Here is a 19,688-nt window from a genome sequence, read left to right as displayed (position 1 = left end):
CAGTGTCACATGATCCTTCAGAAATCATTCCAATATGTTGATTTATTATCAATGCTGCTCTTTTTTCAGCTTTTATTCATCAAAGAATCCTGAACAAAATGTCACAGGTTCCAAAAAATATTAAACAGCAAAACTGTTTCCAACACTGGTAATAAATCAATATATTATAATGATTTCTGAAGGATCATATGACTCCGAAAACTGGAGTAACAGCTGATGAAAATTCTGATTTGCATCACTGAATTAAATTATATTTTAAAGTAAATTAATTATGTATTATTCTATAATCTCTGACACTGAAACCTCTGAAAACGCCTCACATGACTGCTCTGAACACAATGAAACAAATGCATATTGATGGATCTTCTGTTCTGCAAAATGTAAACAAATGTAGCCTATATTTTTGCAAGCGTAAATATTGTAAAAATGTGAATATTAATTGTGTATAGAACAGGCAGCGCGCCGCTGCACAGAGCTAACGCGGGTTCCGCGAGTGTTCATTTCATACTCTGCCACAGCTTATTTAATGTATAAATTATACATTGTATTTAATGTAAGGTACATGTACAACAAACTGGTGATGTCATAGTGGTATCGTGGCCTATACCTGTGCAACAGTAGACAGCACACGCGGTGTTCATCTAATAAAGATCTTTATATAGCTCTAGCAAACAAACCTTTGCAGATTTGCTTTCAACTGACTGTAGATCCAAAGCCACGTCTTCAGCGCTCTTGATGTTCTTAAACTCTCTGTTATCTGAGTGAGAACCGCTTCAGAGACTCAGCGCGTGCGGCAGGCTGAACGAATCATTCAAACTGATTCACGAACCGATTCACTGGTTTACCAACTGGTTTGATAAAGCCTTTAAACAGAATCGACTCAAAAGAATGAATCATTCGCGAATGGGCATCGTTCATTGCCCAGAGAAAAGTAGACGGCGCGTTTGGAATAAACCGAAGCATTTTTAACTTGTATTGCATTAAGATACAGTAACGAGAGGAGAGTCGCCCACAGTAACGAAGTAAAAGTACCGTTTTTTCACTAAAAATATACTTGAGTAAGAGTAAAAGTACCCATTTTAAAATATACTCTAAAAGTATTAGTTACCCAAAAAATGTACTCAAGTAAATGTAACGAAGTAAATGTAACTCGTTACTACCCACCTCTGAATAGTGAGCTGTGAAAGCATTGCATTCAAACTACCAAATTGCATTCAAAATACCAATAAATATTTAAAAATTAGTTGTTTTATTTTTCATCTTTACATTCATAAAATTAAAGGTAATCTCTGAGAATGACACAAAAACAGCTTTTTCTTGAGGGAAACATTAAAATATCCTCTTCTTTCAATGACTTGACTGTCAGAAAACAATTATATATATTTTTTTAAATGATCACAGTTGTAAATGATAACCTTGCACATGTAAGAGAGGAGCGCTGTGAGAGTGTCACTAATGGTGTTTTATTAATAATTAGTTGACAGCTCTTTATAAATGGGTCCAACTGACATAAAAGCCTTGTGCCTGCTCAGAGGGCATTATATCAATTAAGTGGTCTTTGGCGAATCTCACAAAAACATGTCAGGTCATATTTCATCTCAAAATAAAAAGTCATATATTCTAATATAATATTGCAAAAGATAAGCATATTTTAAGACCATAAACAGACCATTTTTAACATTGTGACATTGTTTGTATGGCAATAAAGCAATGTTTTTCTAAATTATGGATAATATAACAAACTTCGGTCCCACTTTATATTAAGTGGCCTTAATACTATGTACTTACAGTTAAATAATCAAAGAACTTATTGTATTTACATTGTACTTATATTTGAAAAAACCTGCATGTAATTTCATCTGTAATTACATTTATAATTACACTGTTGACCCATCCCTCAAACCTACCCATACCACCAAACCTGTCCCTAACCTTACCTGTCATTGCACTTATTGTTTAATGTAAGTACATAGTAGTTAACGCCACTTAATATAAAGTGGGACCCAAACTTCAAACTTTATCATTATAATAATATATGAAATGCATTTTTTCCACCCAGAATTCTCATTCTCAAAGGTTATATTGTAAATATCTGACTACTTTGATAATGTGTAATTAAATGGATTAATCACTATCATGATGTACTATTTCAATTACATTTTATTCCAAATTACAGTGCTGTGAATGACATTACAGTGATACGAACTGGGGTAGAAAATGTCATAAGAATAACAGTCATAGAGCAAAACATTTTGTTCAAAGGTCCTAAATATGGCAAATGGCTTCATTTTCATGAAATTATATATATATATTATATGTATCTGTATACACACACACACATATATATATACATACAAATATAATTTCATGAATGAATATATATATATAGTTTCATGAAAATAAATCCATATTCAGGACCTTTAATTTCAGATATATTATAATTATTTTATTGAGGGTTAAATATAGACTGAATATGCTCATGCTCACTGACGTACGAGATTCATCCCACTTTATCTTTATATATTACTCCCTGAATGAAGATATCATTGTGCATGCAGGCAGACAGTTTCAGATAAAAAATATTCAAATAAGGATGAAACATTATGCATGGGTTTCTATTTGAGAGTTATTTCCATAAAAACGGTACGCTAAACATAGTTCTTCTGATGATACAATACTAAAAACAAGGCAACACTGAGTGGACATTTTCACTTTTGTTTCTCCTTTGGTTTTGAAAGAGAAAGACAATTAAAATGACTGACAGATATCTCTAAAACAATGGCCTCCCTTCTGCCTTCACATCTTACAGTATAAGGAATGCTATTTCTCATGGAACCCCAAGAGCTCCTACAACATCTGTTAAAACCCTGAATGATGCTTGAATCAGTTTGGCTAGAGAAAAATAATTCTATACAATATATATGTACATTTTGTACAAAAAGCAGCAGGTATTAATATGCTACACACATTTTCATTTGGACAAGAAACACATCTTAAACACTGAATAGCTGTACGCCAGTACTAACACTGAAAAGACAAGATGTCAATCAATACAACAAACAGGGGCAAAACGTCTAATGTGCAACACTGACTGATGGTAAAACACTAAGTAAACACTTTTATTATTCAACCATATCTATATTTTCTCTGTCAATTCAGACCCTGCGGATGAGTCACTTGTAAACAAACTGATTAATCTTTATCAATGACTTATCAATACAATACAATCGAATGAATTGTGCTGTTATGTCCCTGTTGAAAAGATCAGCTTTGCTGGCCACTAGCATATTGTATGTTGTCTTTTGGATGCTGGTGTGCTGATGTCTCTACCAAGCATCTTAAAAATGAAGATTCTGTCATCATTTACTCACTCTTATGTACAAACGATCCAGAGGTTCAATCCATGACACTACCTGTATCCTATTTGGAGCATGTTTTCCTTCTTTTTTTTCTCCCAGGTCTATTTTAGTATCACTGAGATACTAGTTAGTATATTAGTTGAAAGAAATTGTATTATTTTTATTTTATTTTAATTATTTTGGTATGTGTATGTAAAAATTATAGTTATATTATTATATTGTGGTATTAATATTTTGAATTAGCTTTTAATGTTGGCTACAATTTTAGTATTTTTTACTGAGTTGTTGTCATTATGTCATTTTTGGTTTTAACCCTGGAGCACAAAACCAGTCTTAAGTTGTTGGGGTATATTTGTAGCAATAGCCAAAAATACATTGTGTGGGTCAAAATTATTGATTTTTCTTTTATGCCAAAAATCATTGGGACATTAAGTAAAGATCATGTTCCATGAAGATATTTTTTAAATTTGATAAAAATATCAAAACTTAATTTTTGATTAGTAATATGCATGCTAAGAACTTAATTTGACAAATTTAAAAGGCAATTTTCTCAGTATTTTGATTTTTTTGCACCCTCAGATTCCAGATTTTAAAATAGTTTTATCTTGGCCAAATATTGTCCGATGCTAACAAACCATACATCAATTGAAAGCTTATTTATTCAGACTTCAGATGATATATAAATATACATTTTAAAAAAAATTGACCCTTATGACTGGTTTTGTGGTCCAGGGTCACATTTATGTATGTGAATGTGAAATTATAATTTATATATATTTGTTTTAATTTATAAACACACACACACATATACATATATACATATATATATATATATATATATATACACACACACACACACACACACACATGCAGTATATAGTATTAATATTTTGAATTAGCTTTTAATTTGTTTTGTAATTTTTTTTTTTTTTTTAGTCATTTTATTAGTTTCCGTTTTTGAACATCTATATAATTTTCATTAATTTTATTTCAGTTTTAGTTATTTTAGTATATCAAGTTTATCAAAGTAAATGAAAACGTGAAAATGGATACTAAATAAGTTTTTTCTATGTAATTCAGTTTACATTTATTTTATTTCAAGTAACGAAATGGCTTTCATTTTAAGTTAAGTATAATAACTCTGTTTTGCCCTCCATTGACTGGACAAAAACAGCAGAAAAATTCTTAAAATAAAATTATTTTGTATTCTGCTCATGAGTTTGAAACAACATGAGGGTGGAACGAAATGAAGACAGAACTGTCATTGTTTGACAATCCTCTTAACCAACAGCTTTCCCTTGGTAAACCACACAGACCAGCACTAATCAGCATAAACGAGCAGGTCTTTTCAGCAGGGCTTGCAAACATCTGTCACTGTGTCTTTGTTTTTTTGTGCCGGTCTCCTCCCAAACAAACACAAGCTCATGATGGCAAACCGTCCTTATATGCATTGCAGCGTATCATTATTAACCCTGCTCTGAGTGAGGACGTGCATGTAAACATCCACAAACATACCAAAAAAACTGTATGTCCTTTCAGAATGAGTCCATGGCTGTGAGGCATGAGGTGATGCTGATGACAGGACTCCATTAGATCCCTCATGTCCCGTTCGACCCCTCCACGGGCAGCAACTGGGTGGTGTTAGACATTTCGGACGGATGCGCCAGGTAGTCCGGTGCGCAGAGGGTTTGGCTGTTTTCTTGCAGAGGCCACATTTCCTGCCACGTAAAGGAAGGCAGATGAGCTGGGTGGCTGCTGAGGAGGGGTCTCCGCTGCTTGTAGTTGGACCACACCTGCAGCAGTGTCTCTTTGAAGGGCCGCGTGGTCAGCGTGTACAAGATGGGGTTGAGAGCGCTGTTGATGGGCAGAATAAAGATGACGACCCATGAGCTGATGGTTCCTGCAGAGAAGAGTAATGGGGAGAAAATGATGCATTGAGAGTTGATATCCCAAGTAATTTTTTGCTGATTGCTTTTCTTTGAAAAATCATTTTGGACAAGGCAGTCCACTTCCCTACTGCCCATTAATTATCTCCAGAACTATCATCAAATAGAGGATGGGAACAAAAACTACAATCTTTCAGTGATGTGTCCTAGAAAAATATAGCTTGGGTTCAGCAATCATAATGGAGCACAGTGTAATTTGCCCAGCCATTGTCGAATATTATGCGGGTGGAAAGACCATTCAATGGGTCTCATTCACTAAGCACGAGTAGACATGGATTTGTGTGTGAAATCTGTGTATGAACGTTTTCACAAACAGATCATTATTCAGATCCCAAAAACCTATTCTAAATGTACAAAAATATGAAATAATTCACGCAAAGTTTAGTAAAAAGGAGCCAATGTTTTTGAAAATACTTTGGAAGCACAGCTCATCCCAAAAATACAATTCTGTTTTTGTTTGCTCTCATGTTGTTCAATACCTCTATGATTTTCTTTAGTGACACACAAAAGGTGATTATTATTATTTTTTACGAAAAGCTCCATAAAAGTTGCCCAAATGACTTGTGCACTATAATCTAGGCCTGGTCTTCTAAAGCCAAGTCAAATTTGTTCAATGAATCAGTTTGCAAAATCTGACTCAATCAAGTTTCAGCAGCTGCTCACTGGAGGGAATGATCATTAATTAAGTTTCTTGTGCAAAGCTGTAAGTCATAACTTCGGATGTCTTGGAATATAGCCGTAGGAACTGCAGTTTTATGGTGCTTTTGTGCCATTTTTTGAAGCTTAAAAGCTCTAGCCCTCATTCATTGCAATTATATGCAAACAAATGATCGGTACATTACTCAAAATGACTCTTTTGGTACAATTCTGAAGGAGAAGTAAAACTTTAGCATGTTCTTCATATTGTATTCACATATAGATGCCTTTAACCATTTCACTACTTACAGACACTGAAGAAAAAGAGAATACTGCTTCAGCTCAATAACAGACTCATCCTTGAAGAAACCGATGGCCCTGAAGACTTTAAATGGGCCGTGATGCACTTACCAGGGATTTCGACCTCCATCAGTGAAAGGATCTTGAGTATGAAAATGGGAATCCAGCAGAGCGAATCAGTGATGACAATGGAGAAGAAGCGTTTGGCAATGGTCAGCTCTTTCTTAATGTGGTTGCTGTATTTGGTCGTCTGCGTTCCTGTTCTCTGGATATTGTAAAACATGCTTCCATAAGACAGCACGATGATGAGAAAAGCCACCAGATTGAGACCTGTTTGGAAACAGGACATGTTTTTGACATGATATATAACAGCGAAAAGCATTCATCAATGTGAAAGATGACCTCTATACAAAACATAAGCAGCACTACCGTTTGAACACCTTTCCGGTAAAGAAAGATTAAGTTATTGTTGAGATGATTGGTCTCGCTGGAAACCACCACATTTTTTCTGTGCTCTTAATAACATCAGTGCCCTTAGTCCTCTTTTCCAATCTAAACCTAGACCTCTGGATGTGACCTCTATCACACAAACAAATTGAACACTCACAGAGAGAGCAATTTCTTAACCAGGAACAAGAGAGTCCAAAATAACTCTTACTGCTTTAAGAACAGGAAAGCTTGCAAACAAAAAGTAAACTTTTGAAGGGGGAATCGTGTCTCAAATGTCTTAAAAAGCTTTAACTGAGTGCCACATTGATCAACCACTTTTTCAGCTGTCTCTGTGTGTTTTTTCAATTGATTTTCTCCATAGGGAATCAAAATATACATAAACCAAACCATTCAGCTCGGAGATGAATGGCAACATTATATGCGATAAAAGGTACATAAAAAGAGTGTTTTTTCTTTTTCTTTTCTGTTCTATTCATCAAACAACCCTGAAAAAAAATTGTATAAAAAATAAGCAGCATAACAGTTTTCATCATTGATAATGATACAAAATGTTTCTTGAGCACTAAGTCAGAATATTAGAATGATTTCTGAAAGATCATGTAACACTGAAGACTGGAGTAATGGCTGCTGAAAATTCAGCTTTGCCATCCGTAAATCACATTTAAATATATATTTAATAGATTTAACATTACTATATAGGTATAGTTGTATAGCAAATGCAGCCTTTGTAAGCATAAGAATACATTTTTCCATAAAACATGTATTTATTTCAAAATATTCATATATCTGACTATAACACAAAAGGCAATTGAGAATTTATGAGAATGGTTTTGAAATGTTAAAATGATTCTGACTGGTGGCTTCAATAAAAGCATATACCATTACCTCAGAGCTCATGGTAGGTCTGTCATAAATGATTTGCACAGAATCATTAAAAATATATTTCTCTATAGAGAAAATGACTGGGATTTTTAAGGCCAGAACCCAACTGTTGTGCGCTATCATCTAATAGAACATCTTTTGAACACTATTAAAGGATTCTCACATACCCAGAAAGATCACAATGGAGTAGATTTGAGCTCCAAGAGTCTCTGGCTGCTCAGAATGCAAAGGGAAACACACGCCATTGGTTCCATAGAAGTTTCTGAAAACCCCTTTAAAGATGAGAGGCAAGAAAGCAATAAAAAAGCCCAAGATCCAGATGACCACCAAAATGGTAACAGTGCGTCTGCGGCCGGGGGTCAGGTATCGGAATGGGTAGACGATGCAGATGTATTTCTCCAGGGTGAGGTAGGTGAGGAGCAGAACTGACACCTCGGTTGAGAGCATGGCTAGAGATCCAATCACCTGACAGGGTACACTATCCATCCAGGCCTGAGCGTGACGATTATACTCGCCCCGAAACTTCAAGTCATACGCGCCTATCATGAAGAGGTAGACACCCATCAGACCGTCTGCACCTGTTTAGCAGAGAAAGAGCTCGTAAACTGGACAAATATGAGTAATAAGATGAGTTTAGCACATTATTTTTATAAGTTACATGTGATAAATGTGATTATTTTAAATATAGCTTTAAATAGATAGCACTGTTTTTATGTAATCAATACACTGTAAAAACAGAACTAAGTTTGAGTTGTTGAATTACTATAGAAGATTTCTTGTACAGTGTATAATTTCTTAAAATTAACCATATTTTAAGCCTAACTTAAGGTCCTTCCTCTGATATTTTCATATGCGTTTTTTCGTATTCGTCATGCTTTATCAAAATGCTTGCTACGGATGCAAAAACGCAGAAAATTTAACCTGGTCTGAATCTTTATAAGGATGAAAGTTTTGGAGGCAGTGTGTAAATGTGATTGACACAACATGAAGTAGCTTGTAGGTTCAGTGTGATAAATGAGAGTATACTGATGGTACATTCATTTTCTGAGATACATTACTTGTGTTCCTGAAGTTGTTAGAACTTCCAAAATTGTAGAAAACTATTAAAATATTTTCAGCCTCAAGTAAACCACTACGTGTGTATGTATGTACGTATGTACGTACATATATATGTATAAAAAAAAAAAAAAAAACACTCTTGATGAAAACTGACAGCAGGCTAAAAATCATTAAAGCCTCTTTACCAGTCTGCCACTTTCCACATCTGACCCATTTCCCCCCCTCCAGGTGCCCTAAAATAGAGCATTTCTCACCCATAGACTTTTAATCCAGAAACTTTACCCATGACTAACACAGCCACAGACAACAATATTGAGCAATTTAGGCACAATCAACTGCTGGGTAATTGTGGAGCATTTAACACATAGCATAAGACTCAGCATGAGCTGACCATGCCTGAGGCAGATGGTGGGTCATAATGATGTCCAAGGTGTTACAAATATACAATTTACAGCAACAGCTCAGTGGGGTTATACTGAAGTTTCCTAAGAACATGTTTTAATAGACCCATTTAATATAATAGCAAAATATTATAGATGTGTTATAAAGAACATATAAAAGACTGGAATAACAGCTGCTGAAAATTCAGCTTTGCCATCACAGGAATAAATGTTTTAAAATATATCAAATTAGAAAACTTAGAAAGTTGTTGTATCCAGCTTGGTTGTATCCAGGATCTTCTTCAAACGTGCACTTGAGCTCTGTTGCATAGCTTCAGTTAAGCACATAAATCAGTCCAAAAAGCATCAAACATCCAAGAGTGACATTGAAGAACTTCCACACCAACATCCGTAGGTTGTTCTCCAGGACCAACACCAGCACCCTCTGAATGAAAGATGTACATGCCCACTGTTGTCTGTGTAATTCCAGACTCAGCCTCTGCACTTTCAACAGTCCTGGAGGATAAACAGAATGAATAGTGTTCCAATGCCAGTCACAGTGTCATATTCAGACATTTTAAGGGCACATTGTTTACAAACTCTGACATTTTGGATATGTAGACTCATTCAAATGTACACAGCCTGGTCCAAAAAAAAAAAAAAAAAAAGAAAGTCACCATTTGGATTTAAATAAGCAGATACTGAAGTGTCTAGAATTGGATGATTATTCCAGTGACTTTTAAGTTTCCGGCTTGTTGCATTTTGGCAATAATTATTTTATCACAAACTGATGCAGTGTGTAGCTTTTCATTTCTTAAACAACCATGTCGGAGGACATACCAATGTATACATTCCACCATGACAATAAAATGAATCAGGCTCAATGTGTAATAGTGGTTCAGTGAGCACGAGGAATAATTTTCATGTATGAATTGATCAACAGTCCTGAGCTGAACTCTACTGAATGTCTTGAGGATGTGCTGGAGTCGACTTTACAGAGTGGCTAGACTCTCCCATTGTCAATACAAGATCCAGGCCAAAAAAATAAATGCAACTCTTGATGGAAATAAATGTTGTGATGTTGCATAATGTTGCTTAATGCCACAACACAGCAAAATGTTATGAAAGCTATAGGTGGTCCAATGAAATATTAGAGTGTGCAACTCTTTTTGGACAGGCTAGTCGACTCCAGCACATCCTAAAGACTTTCAATAGGGATTAGGTCAGGACTCTGTGGTGGACAACCTTTCACAGTTTGAGCCTGATGAATCTTGACATTGTTATCCTGGAATATAGACATGAGTACGACTTCCAACCTGGTTGTTTGAGACATTAAAAAGCTACACACTCCAGTTAGGGCTAAAAATTGTTACCAAACACAAATCTTTAAATATCAAGTATTTACTCATTTAAATCCAGACAGCAACTTTTTTGGCCTGGTAGTATAAAATAAGAATTAAATGTATAGCCAGTTATTTTGAACTATATTACCAAAAACATGAGCACTCGTGTTGTTCCAGGACGGTCAAGTGGCTGGATATCACTTGCACTGCATTTAAAAAAAAAAAAAAAAAAAAAAAAAAAAAAAAAAAAAAAAAAAAAAAAAAAAAAAAGCATTAAACGTTGAGTACATTTTACAAGAAAACGCCATTTCAGTATTTTACTTCAAAATGTCTTTTTTTTTATTTAATTGATCTTTCTTTGTAATTATTTGTACTTAAACTTTACTCTGCATTTCCATCATTTGTAACCACTGCAAATGTGCAAATTTCTCAAATGAACTGTAGAGAGCAAGCTTAAGAAAATTGTTTTGAATTTAATGTACTTAAATATTTAACTTGTAAAACAGTTACCAATACTCAAGTTTTCATACTAACTTGTTACCTCTACTAAGAGATCAAATCAAAAATGAGCTAATTTGCTGCATACTACACACACTTGGGCAAGTGAGACTGTGATGCTAATAAGAAAATTAACATCACTAACAATGTAAATTGACATAACTGTGTGTTACAGTGACCAGTCACGATCACGCACTAAACAACGCTGTGAAATCCAGTAAGAAGCACGAGTTCAGCGCAGAGTTCTCCAGTACAAATCACGTCTCTTTAATTTAAACTAGTTTAAAGTAAAATAAATCGGAGCTGTTATTCTCATCAACAATGATGCAGAAAGCAGCAGAAACAGTGCAACAACGATCCAGTTAAAAGACATTTCAATCCACAAATCACCCACATTTACCATAGTTTTACTGTAGTAACACTAACGGTAACTAAATAGCCCTACACCCCTTCTAGAACCCTTCGTACTTCTTCACTGGGTCTTCTCCATACACCCACGGCTTGTTTAACCACCATGGGTCATAGAGCCTTCAGCCATGCTGCTCCTCGCCTTTGGAACTCACTCCCAGCTAACATATGTAATTTACACTCTCTATCCCAATTTAAAGTTAAACTTAAAACGCACTTATTCAGAATCTCTTATCCTACTTGATGACTGCCTACACTCATCTAGGGTTTTTCTTTTTTTCTCCTCTGCTCCTTTCTATCTCTTTCTTCTAGCCTATTGTTATTTTACTGTGGTTATTTTGTAACTGCTGCTTATCTTTTTTATTGCCATTTATTGTTCCTGATGTTCGGTGACCTTGAGTGGTTTGAAAGGTGCCTTAAATAAAATGTATTATTAAATATGTTACAGGAATAATGGAATATAATAACATTATTTTGTTAATTATTCTATCAGTTGATGTGGATTTGTAATTGACAATGTCTTTAGGCTACTGTTCTTCAATGCAAACACCATAGAAACCATATAGTTAGGCTACTTTTTTACCATGATAATGAGCTGCTGTTCTTTTGGTTATGTATAAAAGATGAGGCAGTTATAGTTTTCACAATGGCACTGTCAAATGTGCATCTTCTCGGAATGTAACTGCAGTTGATTTTAGTCTTCATTCTCAAACATGCAGAACAACAAGATCCCAAAAACACAACATTAATCATTGATTTACTCAGATATAAAACTAAAGTGGAGTTAAAAATCTTGCTCAACTAATGCAGCAACTATACAATAAACCCTGTAAATTGGTACATTAGTATATAACAGTAATTTGAAAAGAAACTTTTAAATTGCATGCAAGGCTGGTTTTACATAGTTTTTTTTAAATAATATTTCTAACGATATTATTTTTCTTCACCAGTTTGCTGAAATACAAACATTTAAACCGTGGATGTCATTACTTGTTTTTTTTTTAAGACTAATTTATCCAAAATTGCATTACATATTGAAGAACAGGTTAAGTAAAAAAATATATAATGAATGTCATCTAGTGCATATTTTCAGCAAAATTATCCTTTATTTATTTATTTCTAGTTAAGTAACAAGTTTAGGAGTTTATACTCACTCAGTGGCTTTTCTTTGACATTGTTTACAAGCCCTGTCTTTGACGTCTTGAGACTGACTGAGCGATTACATGAGATGCGATTCATTCCTGTAGGATGTTCTGTATCTTTCAACACCTTCTGATGATCGTTGATGTTTATTTGCTGCAGTAACTAGAAGTAAAGAGGAAGAGAAGGTCGGTTCATGCGAGTTCTGCACTGCTGCTTGTACTGAGGCACTAAAATTATCTTTCACGTTACATTTAACACCAAAACTGTATTTACTGTGATACAATTAACAGAATATGAAATCTGACACTTTTTTCATACCACAAGTAATAAAACTTACTGTGACTTATTATGCTTAATTAAGTTTTGTTCACGCATCAAGTGAAAACAGCATCTATCGATTCTTAGGATTTACAATGAGATCACGGTCACAATGAGAAACAATTAAAATCCCAAAATTAGATAGCTAGTGAAATAAACTATAGGCCGTGCATTCCATACAAGTGTAATAATATTGTATATACAATGAAACGTCAAATAATATACACGGAACTAACAGATAAGATATATCTTACCTTGCAAATAGACTATGATCCAGGCTGCGCCGATGCAACATGGTGAGGAGAAGATTCAGGAGAACACTTCTGGCGCCGCTTTTTTTGAATTTGCGCCGATTTGCACGTGCATTACCAAAGCCGCTTTAGACACGTCATGGTGCAGTACCGCCACTTACCGACTGGAAGATGGTAAACGATTCCATTTATATAAACCAATCTCATGCAATTTAACTAATTGGATCTGAATTGTTTTATATTGATTCCAAGTAATCGGAGTACATAATTAAAAAAAAACGCTTATTTAAATAAAATCAAATAGATGCGAATACAAAAAAATTATTCTTGGCACAGTTTGTTTTATGTATGTGTGCATGAGTAGCTTTACACTAATAAAATGCATTGCATAATATATAAATATTAAGATAACAAATAAGATAACCCACTTTACCTCACCTATTTTTTCATTCTTATTCATAAACATTTTATTGGTTACCTTATACTTCATGTTAGTAAGTGAAAATTTAAGTTAAAAAAAAAAAAAAAAAAAAAAAAAATAAACACATCCAAGCTACATCCAAGTGTGACATCTACACTTCAAAGTGGACACTCGGAGCGATTGATTTCCACGTATTCTGAATAAGCTTCCACTCATCTGAATTGCAGATCCAATCATTCAGATGCCCAGTGCACAACTTTGATTTCCCCCGTATTCAGCCCATATCAAAGACCAGAAATCAAAGGACTGCTTTTCATTTCATAGGTTGTGCTTTCCTTTGGGAGCAGGCTAAAGTATACAATTTGAATGAAGAAAAGTGTTAAAGAAACATCATTTTCTTTGTGCAGCGGTGGTCAGTTCACAGGAAGCAGACTGTATGGGTGAATTTCATGCAATAAAACATGAAACATGTGGCAGCACTTCAGTCAAGAGGGAATACTGTCAGGTAAACGCAGGCTCTGAATGCTGCTGGCTGGCTACGAGCTACCTTTAGGCTATCAGTCGGTTTCTCGAAGGTACCATCAACTTGATGAACTAGGACAGTCTGCATAACTGCAATTTAAAAGATGACCCCCCCCCCCCCCCCCCATCTTAATGAAAAAGCTTGAATCCGGTTAAATGCACACAAAGCATTCTTAAATATATTCATGACAGGCTACATAATATTTTTAACAATGATAGAGGTAGAAAAAAAACAAACAAAAAAAAAAAGAATGCATAGGAAGTCGAGACTAATTATGTGTGAAATTGCTTTTGCCACAAGGAGATGAGCAGCACATTGCGATCTTCAACAGCATATAGCGCTGTATATAAATGTATTCCGACACTTTTAGTCACTCTTTAAAATGCCTTAGCATTAGATGCAAAGTATCATCTTACAGCATAAAGAGATGATGCACATGGCATGGAGCTTGTTTTCAGAGCGAATGTAGGATCGCATGCAGATCACAAAGATGTTGCCGAAGCACGTCGTCGCCGAGACAACCCAGACGAAGACACGCAGCACGATGTTGGCCAAAAGGTCCTCGAAAGAAGAGATGCCATCAGTATTGGGCTTGCAGCTACGGACGTGAGGCGCATAGCCACAATACTGAAACTTTTTGAAGTAGCTGAAAAGAAATAAGCACAAATTAGACCAAAGTAATCAGATCATCATTTTTGACGTGCCATGACATGTCTAAGAACACAAATACTGATTAGCTGTCCGATCGATCTATTAAAAATATAACGATGAAGAATTATGGAAATAAATACATTGAATGAATAATTTCAAACTTTGAATCTTTACAACAAGGTCTCATTTGTTAACATTAATGCATTAACTAGCTTGTATTAATAAATGTTAAAATTAATAAATGTTCTAGAAGCATTAATTGTTAGTTCTTGTTAACTAATGTAGTTAGCTAATGTATACAAATTAAAGCTTACTGTAAAGTGTTACCACAAAACTACACATAGATTTGTGGAAATGACTTCTATTATTCAAAAATTGAATCTGACAGCACATCTCTTTATTTGCAATGCAAATATTCATAGGTTCAAGAATATTTTTAATTGTGTTGTCTATAAGCCGATCAATATTTATTATTAGAAGTATTGTGTATGCATGTATGATTTTGGCTCTAGCACAACGACAAATAAATGTTAATCATTGAATTGTACACATGCATCTATAAAATCATTCTTATTTTCTAATAAGAAATGGGTCTATCTACACGGTAAAAAAAAAAAAAAATCTCCAAAAATAAGTTGAGAACACCAAATCTGCTGAAGCTGGTTGCCTTAGTTTTAAGTTGGCTCAATTTTTTTTTTTTTTTTTTTAAACGGTGTAGCCATCATTTAATTAGCCATCTAATTAATTAGTATCGTTCAATCTTTACTAAAGTAACAAAACCGTAACAATCTTGAAACTCTTCTATTTTCTCACTGCTTCAACTCCCTGCCTCATTGAACATGAGAGCTGCTCAGACGGTGTTTTGCAGTCACTCATCCTGTCCTTATTGAGAAAGGGGTTTATGAAGGGGGAAGACAAAAGGAGAGATTCACACTGAACAGAACTGATATAGTTCCAGAAACGGAAACTTGAATTTCAGTAAAAAACAAAAACTCTACCCGAGAGAAAACATTGCAAAGTAATTGCAAGATTCGTAGCGTGTTCTCATTTTTCATAGTGTGAATTATATACCGCAAGATATGCAAAGTAGAAAGACACAATATTAGGTCTTCAAGTATCTGAAAAGGGAATTGTAAACTCCAATATGTATTCCAGACACTCGATTGGTTTTTTTTCTCTCCATATTTTCAGGCGAATCAATTACTGTACCAGATCATGGAGGAAAATGATTGCCATGGATAAACTAATGCAAAATATTGGTGTCAATTTTTGGGATGAGAACTAAAGAGTTTGAGTCTTTATATATAAAAAAAAAAAAAAAAAAAAAAAGTATTTTCCAGAGAGAACATTTGGTCTGCGGTCATTTGTTTAATGTATTACAGTACAAATAACAGATGTTCAGCTGTCAGGCAATTCAAGCAGAATCTCAACACTTCATTATTCAACATGAAAAAAAAAAAATAATTCTCAATGGTGACGACTTCAGAAAATATAGATTTGAATTCAGTTTCAGAAATTGAGAAAGCAGAAGCATTTTATCATCAAAACTTTCAAAAAGCAGCACTCACATGTGAGTCAGGTTCTTGAGAGGTTCAAACATCTTTCTGTGAATGTTCCCAATTTCGATTCCCTCAATGCTCCTGTGACACAAAAAGCTTTCTCTCAGGGGTTGCTCTTTAGAAAACCACCATCATTAGCATTTCAGTATTTACTTTACAATGCTTTAGTCCTCTTTTCCCTTTTCTTACAAATATGCAGTTTTGTGTCCAAGATGCTCTTTGGAAGTCTTTGAAGCATGACCTAAAAGCAGATTGGTTTTTCCTCTGCTTAGTAGTGGGGAAGAAAGTTCATGGCCTGAAGTTTAGGTAGGACCATTGTGCTGCGCTGAAGGGGCCCCGCAAACAGCACATTACTAAAATCGCAAGACATTTCTGTCGTGTCTCATGTGAATGTATTTTTTTGAAACCAGAGAGGTATAAAAGGGGGAGTGGGCTTGTGCGTGTCTTGGTTTATTCATAATTCACTGTGGAGAGTTTACAAATTGGATAACATCTTTAAAACACTTCTTATTCCACTATTTCAGCTTCAGAAAATTATAAAGAGACTTACAGTGACTTTAACTTATGCAGCTTGTCAAAGTGGTCCACACGCAGGTCCGTGGTGGGGTTATATGAAATATTCCTGCAGACAAATAGGAGGCAAGAGTGAACTGATTGGAAATAGATCTCTAATGTCAAAGTTATAACGTATGATCTGTGCAGAGCTGAGGCATTTTGTCTGCAAAGGTAGGAAAAAGGCATAAAATGTTTAGATAAGACAATAACTGACATTCTAGAAATTAAACATTTTGCAAAATATGAAATTGTGTAAAACATTGAGTCAACCACTCAGGTTAAACTAAAGGTGTATCTTTCGTGTTTGATGACGAACAAGCTGATTTGTTGTTTATTAGTAATAGCAGACAACACAAAACATGCTTCTTTACTGTTTTATTGTATTTATTATTTCTGAACGGATTTAAAAAAAAAAAAAAAAAAAAAAAAAAACTTTAAAAAGCTGAATTTTCAGCATTATTCTTCCAGTGTTCACGGTCACATTACCTTTAGAAACCATTCTAATATGCTGCTTTGATACTCAAGACAAGTCTGATTAATATCAATTTTGAAAGCGGTTGAATAGTACAGTTGTCACAAACTCGGCCTCTGTAGCCTTCCCTGAACACCACCGGAGGGCACCATCACCGGAATATTAACCGAACTGCATTTCCCACAATGCCCTGTACCTGAGGCTGATTGCAGCACAGGTGTTTCCCATCACTTGTTACCCCATATAAGCTGCAATCTCCAACAACACACCGTGAAGTCTTGTATTGCCCCGGCTACATTACGGAGCGTTTATTCCATGTTTATTGATCTCCCGTTTATGACCCTGGACTGTTTATCCGACTCTGTGATTCTCTGCTACCTGCCTTTGTGACCTGATCTCTGGACTGTTGTTTACTTCCCCTGTCTGCCGCCTGCCTCGACTCTAGCCTGGATATCGTTTATGGATTCTGATTTATCTGACACCCGTCGTTGTTTTTTTATCTGACACCCGTCGTTGTCTTATCAATAAAGCTGCAAATGGATCCCTCTGCCTCAGACCCCTGGTTACAACCGTAAACTGCATAAGATTTTTATCTGACTTTGTTTCATAAATAGCATGTTAATTATACAAACAGCTACGGCAACACTTTACAATATGCATTAATTCTTAACTAATGCACAGATAATCACGAGTTAATGCATGACTCATGAAGAACTAGTAAAATCATAATGATATCTTTGCAAATCATTAGCTTTGACCCATTGTGGTAACTAACACATTGACATTAGTTAATACTATGTTATTAAGAAATTAATACACGATGACACATTAAGAGCAATGCATAGATTAGCCAAAGCCATTAGAAGCAGTTTGAGGTTGTTTGTAATGTGCATCTAAATGGAAGACTCACAGCTGAAGCAGGTCTCCGAGATTGACGAAAAGATTAGGAGGGATTGCTTCAATTCGGTTACTGGACAAATCCCTGTGGGGAGAAAATATTTCTATAATATTTAGAAATACTTTTAATATTTTTAAATACTTTTCCCTTTCAAATAGGCATCTGTTGACAAGTGATGAGCAAGGCAGTCTGATGCCAAACTCTTTGATGACTGATGTCTCGTACCTGGTCGAGCTGAGTGGGAGTAAGACCAAACCGTACTTTGAAATTGATAAGGACATCCATGCAAGGAGGATTTATTATTTTATTTACTTTATTTTTTTGCTTAGCTTCTCAAAAATAGACCAGAAACGGGTCACGACTAAACTCCAGAGAACACTTTGTGGTGATTATTTTGGCAAACATTTATAAATGGAATGGAACGCCTGAGAACTTACAGCTCGCCCAGTTTACGAAGCAGAGAGAAAGCCTTCTCGTGGATGTAACTAATGCGGTTACGCTGGAGGACCCTGCAAAAAAACATTAACATTTACAAGTGAAAATAGATTATATTTAAATGAGTACAAGTAGAAAAGCACAACTTTAAATTGTGCATATAAATAAAATAAAAGAGGAGAATCTTGCAAAAGCAGACACAAACATCATTGGTTCTCGCACGTCAAGCACATGCATCTGAACTTCTGTTTACCCTTTTCTTTTTTGCATGGAAGACTTTTTTTTAAAAACGAGTAACGAGTGTTTTTTTTCCTCTTCAGAAACGTTATTAAGTAAAAATAGTCAGTTTAAATTGCACTTCAGTAAAGTACCTCAAAATAATACTTAAGTACAGTATTCAGGTAAAATTACTCAAAGTATTTTACACTTCTGGAACCACGTAGTTGTACACCATGTCAGTGGTGAGGAGTACAAAAACAAAACAATTTATTAGGTAAATGGAATCTGACCTCTAATCACTCTTGCATATAATCAGTAAAATTATAATAGAGTAATATAGCATTATATTCATAATTGAGGTCCAAACACACTGCTATTCTGCTTAATATGTAAATGTTTCCATGTTCCTTGAATTAAGCCCCAAAATGAACAAAAGCAGATAAGTCTTTCTCTCCGATATCTTCAGAACATTGATTAAAAATGAAACTCGAGAGTTGGGGAGTGGAAAATGCTTTCCCTAAAAATATATTTGACCTAATTTGTGTTTTTGGCAAGAAGGACCTCAACTATGCATATTAAGAGTGGGGTACAACTGGGCTAAAAGCCTCCTTTAAATAAGAGAAATGTGAAAATATAATTATAATATGATATTTTATATTGTGATTGTAACAGAACTGTTTGTTTAGTTTCCTTTTTTCCTTATTTGGTTCTTCCTGTTTTAGTTCATGACCTAGTTTTGTTAATTAGTTATATTCATCACCTGTGTTTGATTCAATTACCTTGTTTCCTCGTTTGTTCCAGCCCCTTTATAAGTCCTCAGTTTTGCCTTTATGTTGGTCGGTTCTTAAGTTGTAAATGGTCTTACGTGCGTTGATGCTATTAAATTTACCTGTTTGTTATCCTTGTGTGTGGGCGCCGATTACTACAACCACCAACCGTAACAGAAGAACCGACCACTTACAGAAGACAAGATTACTGCTCA

General features: G+C 35.0%; 1 protein-coding gene across 1 annotated transcript in view; it reads right to left on the bottom strand.

The window, feature by feature from the left end:
* Window positions 1-4,294: 4,294 nt before the first annotated feature.
* The window catches only part of LOC306883355 (relaxin receptor 1-like), an 84,427-nt gene continuing 69,033 nt past the window's right edge, over window positions 4,295-19,688 (bottom strand). The window contains exons 11-18 of the mRNA XM_079438545.1: window positions 18,490-18,561; window positions 18,065-18,136; window positions 16,678-16,749; window positions 16,137-16,208; window positions 14,334-14,563; window positions 7,741-8,151; window positions 6,353-6,571; window positions 4,295-5,259 (exon numbers count right to left, since the gene is read on the bottom strand). Of these exons, the coding sequence (XP_079294671.1) occupies window positions 4,958-5,259; window positions 6,353-6,571; window positions 7,741-8,151; window positions 14,334-14,563; window positions 16,137-16,208; window positions 16,678-16,749; window positions 18,065-18,136; window positions 18,490-18,561 (1,450 nt within the window). The 3' untranslated portion in view covers window positions 4,295-4,957. The remainder of the gene's footprint in view (window positions 5,260-6,352; window positions 6,572-7,740; window positions 8,152-14,333; window positions 14,564-16,136; window positions 16,209-16,677; window positions 16,750-18,064; window positions 18,137-18,489; window positions 18,562-19,688) is intronic.

Source organism: Barbus barbus (genome assembly GCF_936440315.1).
Source record: "Barbus barbus genome assembly, chromosome: 17".
Lineage (NCBI taxonomy): Eukaryota > Metazoa > Chordata > Actinopteri > Cypriniformes > Cyprinidae > Barbus > Barbus barbus.
The sequence above is the reverse complement of the archived record's forward strand: the minus strand, read 5'-3'. Positions and strand labels throughout refer to the sequence as shown.